General features: G+C 42.9%; 1 protein-coding gene across 1 annotated transcript; it reads left to right on the forward strand.

Moving 5' to 3' along the window:
* Positions 1-739: 739 nt before the first annotated feature.
* Positions 740-8,120, forward strand: LOC106569931 (zinc fingers and homeoboxes protein 1). The gene is made up of 3 exons (XM_014141691.2): positions 740-1,108; positions 1,719-4,508; positions 4,761-8,120. Exon 2 carries the CDS (start codon positions 1,847-1,849, stop codon positions 4,490-4,492), a length of 2,646 nt encoding a protein of 881 aa, XP_013997166.1. The 5' UTR covers positions 740-1,108; positions 1,719-1,846; the 3' UTR covers positions 4,493-4,508; positions 4,761-8,120.
* Positions 8,121-8,362: the final 242 nt, after the last annotated feature.

Genomic DNA, 8,362 nt, shown 5'->3' on the forward strand with positions numbered 1-8,362 from the left:
CTTAAGATTATCTACATAATGAGCCTCCTCACTGGTGCTTTTCTTTTCATAGAGGAAGTCGCTTCATGATGATGTATAACATTTGTAATGATGCTCTGGAAATAAACATTATATTTAAATTGCTCTGATTCATGTGAAGGGTTGAGTCTGCAGTCCTTTAGCTCACGTAGCAGACAATACCTACTTTATGATGTACTACAAACCCATGGCAGGATTAGACAGATGGGTATACAGATAAGATTTAGTTGGGTCCCAGCCCATGTGGAGGGGAACGAGGGAGTTGATGTACTGGCTAAATAAGCTCTTAGTAGTTGGAATGTTATAGTTTCAATGAGCAAGGCAGAGGCAAAAAGCCTGATATGGACAGTGATGGTGCAGAGATGGCATGAGAAGTGGAATAGAGATACTAAGGGCAGAGGAAAGTTGGTGAGGGGAGGATAGGCTATTTTTACAAGATTAAGGGTGGGACACAGCCGGTTGAAATAAGACTTTAAATGTGATAGGAAAGCATTCAACAGGAATGTGCGATTACTGCCAGGAAACAGAGACCGTGGAACATGTATTGCTACATTATGGGCAGTATCAGAGGGAGAATGGGATACAGGACATTCATTTAAAGAGTATATTGAGTAGAACGTCATTAGATATAGTATCAAATATGTTATCTTATTTAAAAGCAACAAGGCTGGCCCACACTCCAGTACAGTAGGTGGCGGTAATGCACCATAACGTTGAATGCCAACCACCGATAAACCCCACCGAAGAAGAGGAAGAAGGAAATAAAAAATGATTATCGTTAGATTCGATGAAACATCGGTGTCTACATTTAGGCCGGTTTAAATGCATGAACAAACCAAACAAGGTGATGTTTTGTAGGCAAAGGGAAAGGGAGTGAAAAACCAACCGAATCTCGGCACATTCACTATTCTGCTCTGCGTCTATGTTAACAACAGATGGACTCGTTGCTCCTGTGGGCCACTGCCGGAGTCGACAGTGTATTTGTTGGGGAGGGAACGACTGTGGAAAGGCGGAAGACGGCGCATCAGCAGTCAGATTGGAAGCGAACTGGTTGTTGCAAGATGCTTGTAAGCGACAGTTCTCTGCACGGGTAGGTAATAAAATGAACACCACGTGAAGTTAGTTTTACACACGTAATAGTTCAAATGAATAAGATTTGACTATCATTTCCCACTTTTTACTAAATACTCCCATCCCCCCCAAAACAGAAAAATACTGTACACTCGTGACCGGCACAAGGGACAAGTGACAGATGAATATTATTTGCAGTGTGACTGACTGACGAGTTGGTAAACAAACTGGTAGTTAGCAGGCTAATGAAATGATACAGAAGCATTAGTAATACTACATCGATTTAGGAATAAAATGTATTGTCCTGCAGTTTTCTCAAATCATTTTGCTTTGGGCTATAATGCATATAAACAGCCACTCATTAAGGGTGTTTCTGTGGAGCGCTTGCGCTATTTGAAGACTTCAATTGTGAGAGTTTTTAGTATTGGCAGTGGAAACAATGTAGCGACTTGCAAATGTATTAGTGAAGTGAAACTTTCCAAACATGTCCCACCACACCTACAACAAACCGTTAAAGTACACTGCAGTAGAGGCCCCCCTCTTAAATATTCTAGTAGATAGGCATTCATGTTTAGACCTTGAATTTTTCTCTCAATTATGTGCATATAATATGGATCTATCTCTTGCAGGATTTAAGGATAAGTCAACTTTCAAGTTTGAACTCCTGAAATAATCTGCATGGATCAACAAGGGCTGAACTAAAATCTTGATTAAAAAAAAAAATCTATATATTCAACACAAGCGCCGATAAGACACAATGGCGAGCAGAAGAAAAACAACAACGCCTTGCATGTTTCCTCCCATTGAAATGGTGAATTCAGACCCTGACATGGAGGTCGTTACAGAGGGAGACGAACAGACCGACGAGGGGGCCGCTAACTGTCCTGTGGAAAACTCAACTGAAAGCAACCCGAGTGAGGAAGACACACAGGCCATGGACCACTTCATTAAAACGATGGACTCGAGTACGGCAGAAGGAGGTTACGAGTGCAAGTACTGCAGCTTTCAGACATCACAGCTCAATATGTTTACCTTGCATGTGGACACTGAGCACCCAAATATAGTTCTAAACTCATCTTATGTGTGTGTTGAATGTGACTTTCACACCAAAAGGTATGATGCATTGTTGGAGCATAATGCACGCCACCACCCTGGAGAAGACAGTTTCACCAGGACCATGGTGAAGAGCAACAATCAAACCATCTTTGAGCAGAGAGTCAATGACTTGACCTTTGATGGCAGTTTTGTTGAGGAGGATGAGGACACATCCTGTAAGGGTATTGCCCTAAGCAAGACCCCAATCATGAAGCTCAAGAGTAGGGCTGAGGCCAAGAAGTTTACAGGGTCGCACAAAATGGCAGATTACAGTGTCATTAAAGTGGAGAGTGATGGGGAAGAAGAGACAGAGGAGATGCCCCCCCCTCCTCTCACCCCCACTGTAGTGGCTGTGTCAACCCCTCTGACCATTCAACCTATTCAGCAAAGCATAATGGTCAACAGCCCAAACGTGCTCCAAATAAAGACCACCAACTCCACCACAATGCTCCCTCCAGGGACATTGGCCCAAGTTCTGTCTGCCTTGCAGAATCAGCAGACCTCCCAGACCCAGCTCCTCATCCCGGTCAGTAGTATCCCCACATACAATGGGGCCATGGACAATAATGTCCTGCTGGTCAGCGCCTATAATAGGTTCCCTTACCCATCTGTGTCAGAGATCATGGGTCTAGCAGCACAAACCAAGTTCACAGAGGAGCAGATAAAGGTGTGGTTCTCTGCCCAGCGGCTGAAGCACGGTGTGAGCTGGACCCCAGAGGAGGTGGAGGAGGCCAGGAGGAAGAAGTTCAACGGCTCAGTGCAGGCGGTGCCACAGACCATCACTGTCATCCCAGCCAATTTTGCTACGGCAGCCAATGGCCTGCAGTCCATCTTTCAGACTTGTCAGATTGTAGGGCAACCAGGGATGGTTTTGACTCATGTAGGGGGTGGCAACGCTGTCCCTGTGGCCTCACCCATCACGTTAGCTGTCGCTGGGGTCCCCAACCCCAGAACCAGTGTCAGTAAGGTGCCAGAACCCTCCACCTCTGAAACTGCTTCTCCACTCAGTACCGATTCCCTGGGAGCGCGACCCAAAAAATCCAAGGAGCAGCTAGCAGAGCTGAAGGCCAGTTACTTAAGGAGACAGTTTGCCACTGAGGCAGAAATCTCTCGGCTGATGAAGGTCACTAACCTCACCAAAAGAGCAATAAAGAAGTGGTTCAGCGACACACGTTACAACCAACGCAACTCAAAGGACCACCAAGGCCTTGCCTTAAATGACATTTCAGTCAACACCAACAGTAACGACGGCAGCAGCAGCACAGCCATTGTGATCGACTCCAGCGACGAAGCCAGTGAATCCTCTCTCACAACCCAAGGGCCCATATATGATCCACGAATCAAGTTCCGCCACGCCTTTCCTGACTTCACACCTCAGAAGTTCAAGGAAAAGACTCCGGAGCAGCTTCTGCTTTTGGAGGCCAGCTACCAGAAGTCTGACACGCCTGGCGATGAGGAGCTAAGTAGGTTGAGGATGGAGACTAAACTGACCAGGCGAGAGGTGGACGCCTGGTTCTCTGAGAGGAGAAAAATGCCAGTGGACTCTGATGGCACAGAGGAGCTAGAGAGGGAAATGGTCAAAGCGCCTTCCTCTGGGCAAGAAGCTCGGACGCCATCCAGCGGCCGGAAGATAATGAAGAAAACCCCAGAACAGCTCCACGTTCTGAAACGCGCCTTTGTTCGTACCCAGTGGCCCTCTGCTGAAGAGTACGACAAGATGGCCAAGGAGAGCGGGTTACCCAGAACCTACATTGTCAACTGGTTTGGAGACACCCGGTATGCCTGCAAGAACAGTAACCTGAAGTGGTACTACTTGTACCAGAGTGGGAAGGTTAACGAGGCAATGAACGGAGGTGAACTTAAGAAGAAGCCACGGAAACGCTTTCGTGGTTGGTCCAGGAGGACGAGGCGGCCATACCCCTGCAAACAAACACCCCCTACCATCAAAGTCAAGACGGGTAAAGATATTTTAAAGGAGCACTACCTCAAGCATAAGTTCTTAAATGAGAAAGATTTGGATGAACTGGTGGCGAAGTCCAGTATGAGCTATGAGCAGGTGCGGGACTGGTTTGCGGAGATCAGCAGGAGGGAAGAGAAGGGTCTTGACCCTTTCATTGATGGTAAAGAGGAGACACATGGTGACAGTGAGGGGGAGATGGAAGTGAAAGAGAAAGGGGATGATGAAGAAAACGACATTGACAACAAAGATGATGAAAATAACAATGATGAAGATGAAACGAATGACAATGAAACCACGGAAGAGCCTCAATGTTTCAAGCAATCACAGTCAGAATCAGAAGATCAGTGATTTTAAAAAGGTCCAGGTGAGTGATGATGACAAGGATGGGTAGAATGAGTACATTTTCTAATTGTAAAGGCATTTGTTACTTGTGTGTCCTGAATTATTATTATTAAATGTTTAACATCCCAAGTTCTTTCCTCTGAATGTAATATATATTAGCCTAATACAAATTAAATTACTTTTGACCTTGATTTCCTCTTTATACAGTCAGTGAGGAAATTTGCACACTAATCTCATGTTTTCTTAATTATGACATTGTGTTTTGCTCCCACAGAATTCTCATTGTTTGCCTACAGAAGAGATGGAAAACACAGGTGAAATGTACCAAGTGTTTTGGTGTTATACTGTGTGGACCAACCAGGCACAAAGAAGTGAGAAGATGTATGATGCCAAATAATTTTAGCAAGGGATAATATACTGAACAAAAATATAAACACAACATGTAAAGTGTTGGTCCCATGTTTCATGAGCGGAAATAAAAGATCTCTGAAATTTTCCATATGCACAAATCATCAAATCAAATGTTGTTTATAAAGCCCTTTTTAAATCAGCAGATGTTACAAAGTGCTTATACAGAAACCCAGCCTAAAATGCCAAACAGCAAGCAATGCAGATGTAGAAGCATGGTGGCTAGGAAAAACTCCCTAGAAATGCAGGGACCTAGGGAGGAAACAGGCTCTGAGGGGTGGCCAGTTCTCTTCTGGCTGTGCCAGGTGGAGATTATAAGAGTACATGGCCATTAAGGTCAGATTGTTCAACAAGATGTTGAAATGTTCATAGATGACGAGCAGGGTCAAATAATAATCACAGTGGTTGTAGAGGGTGCCACAGGTCAGCACCTCAGGAGTAAATGTCAGTTGGCTTTTCATGGCTCGTTCAGAGGTTGCGACAGCAGGTGAGGGAGAGGGTCGAAAACAGCAGGTCCGGGACAAGGTAGCACGTCCGGTGAACAGGTCAGAGTTCCATAACCAGGGTTGAAACTGGATCAGCAGCACGACCAGGTGGACTGGGGACAGCCAGGAGTCATCAGGCCAGGTAGTCCTGAGGCATTTTCCTAGTGCTCAGGTCCTCCGAGAGAGAGAGAGATGGGAGCATACTTAAGTTCACACAGAACACCAGATAAGACAGGAGAATTTTACCAGATACGAAATAGTGACCCTAGCCCGGCACATAGACTATTGCAGCATAGATACTGGAGGTTGAGATCAGGGGGTCGGGGGACACTGTGGGCCTGTCCGACGATACCCCCGGACAGGGCCAACCAGCCAGGATATAACCCCACCCACTTTGCCAAAGCACAGCCCCACAACACTAGAGAGATAAACAGACAACCAACGTACTACCCTGAGACAAGGCTGAGTATAGCCCACAAAGATCTCTTCCACCGCACAAGCCCGAGAGGGGGCGCAAAACTGGCTTATTTCAAATTTTTTGCAAATTTATTGACATCCCTGTTAGTGACCATTTCTCTTTTGCCAAGATAATCCATCATCTGATAGGTGTGGCATATCAAGAAGCTGATTAAACAGCATGATCATTACACAGGTGCACCTTGTGCTGGGGAAAATAAAAGGGCACTAAAATGTGCAGTTTTGTCACACAACACAATGCCACAGATGTGAGGGAGCGTGCAATTGACATGCTAATTGCAAGAATGTCCACCAGAGCTGTTGGCTGATAATTGAATGTTCATTTCTCGACCATAAGCCACCTCGTTTTAGAGAATTTGGCAGTACGTTCAACCGGCCTCACAACCACAGACTGCGTGTAACCACGCCAGCCCAGGACCTCCACATCTGGCTTCTTCACCTGCACGATCGTCTGAGACCAGCCACCCAGACAGTTGATGAAACTGAGCAGTATTTCTGTCTGTAATAAAACCTTTTTCTCTTGTGGGGAAAAGTACTTCTGATTGGCTGGGCCTGGCTCCCCAGTGGGTGGGCCTGGCTCCCCAGTGGCTGGGCCTATGCCCTCCCAGGTTCTACCCATGGCTGCCCAGTCATGTGAAATCCATAGATTAGGACCTAATGAATGAATTGACTGATTTCCTTAAATGTACTGTAACTCAGTAAAAACATTGAAATTGTTGCCTGTTGGGTTTATATTTTTTGTTCAGTGTATATATATATAGATATATATCTCTTATATATCTCTTATATATCTCTTTGTTGAAAATACTTTTTGTTTTTCTGGGACATTTTAGTAAAATTTTACCTTGCTATCTTAACTAAATCCAAGACATTTCGATTTGGTAAATCGTCATCTTTTTCTTGTAGGTTATGTAATAACTTTGAACCGTTTTTAAATCGTGAAATTGTGTCCAGGTTGAAGGGAATTTCCCAATGTTTTTTCTTTGATGTACTGACAAAACATTTTTTTTAAATCTCACAGTTTTGTGAATATTACTTAAATCAGTGCCATCTGTTTTTGGATTATGTTTTAAATGGAACCAGTGCTTTGGTACTACAAAACTGTTTTTATATGTGTTCAAATTATTTGTTAGTCTTAAATTACAAAATATGGAGTAATCCAGGTTAATATTCTGCTCAGTTTTTTGGGGTGGGTTTCTTTGTATGTTGGTTTTCCAAATGAAAAAGGCATGTGTGCTGTCATTCAGGATTTAGTAAACATTACCTCAGTCTTTTAAGCTATGAGTGAAAGACAGTGACAATTTAAATTGTTTTTAAAAATACACATGATACAGGTTCATTCACAATTTGCTTGAGATGGCAGTTTTTTTCTAAAGTAAGTAACTTTCAATGCATAGTTGTACTTTTTCAAAAAAAATTACGGGTTAAAATCTTTCAGGTGTCCAATGACAACGATATAGGGTGAAGATACCACAAGAACTTGGTATGGTTCCCCTTTAAACGAGAGCCAATTTGACTTTAGTCAACCTTTTAACTTTTCTTCCTCTGCTTATCTTCCTCTTATCTTGTAGGTCTATACTCAAATCTGGATGTACAGGTTTTTATATGCAACTATACATCAAAGAACAGTCAATGAGGGGATGGTGAATTATAAATGATTGTTTTGCTTCTCTTATGTTTTCAGTAATGACAAGGACCCTTATGAATTCTGTAATATGGTATATGCCTTTTGCCATCGTTAATTGCTGTAATATGATGATTAGTTGATTAGTATTATTAGTTAATTTATTTATTATATCTTACTTTCGTGAATACTTTGCCAAGAAAATGTATTTAGTTTCAGACTAGTGCTTTTGCAGGTAAGAAACAGATTTTCAGTAGTCATTGTCAAGCTAATGGAAAACTGCAACTAACTCTGTTAGCCATTGAAATCAACCACAATACTAAATTTACCACGTTTTACAGTTGGACAATACATTTGTTTGTGACATGCTTGTTATTAGAAGTGTGGAAATCCATTGCCAATGGAGAACACTGCCACCTGATTTTTGACTTCTGTGCAATTGTTGTTCTACCTACTAGAAACTCAACTTGAGTCATGATGCATTTGCGTTCAACAATGTATCATAACTGACATGCCATTTCAGAAGTCTTTTAATATAGACATTACGCAGCAAAAAAATACTTGTCTGAGGGAAATATGATTTAATATGATTGAATGTCATTATTTGAACCTTACATCATTAAATGGCAATATTTGTCAATCCAGTTGTATTTATACCACCATGCTGAGGTAGGTTTATTAAGAATAAGCCATGCTGAGGTAGGTTAATTAAGAATAAGCCATGCTGAGGTAGGTTTATTAAGAATAAGCCATGCTGAGGTAGGTTTATTAAGAATAAGCCATGCTGAGGTAGGTTGATTAAGAATAAGCCATGCCGAGGTAGGTTTATTAAGAATAAGCCATGCCGAGGTAGGTTAATTAAGAATAAGCCATGCCGAGGTA

This window comes from Salmo salar, chromosome ssa14 (genome assembly GCF_905237065.1).
Source record: "Salmo salar chromosome ssa14, Ssal_v3.1, whole genome shotgun sequence".
NCBI lineage: Eukaryota > Metazoa > Chordata > Actinopteri > Salmoniformes > Salmonidae > Salmo > Salmo salar.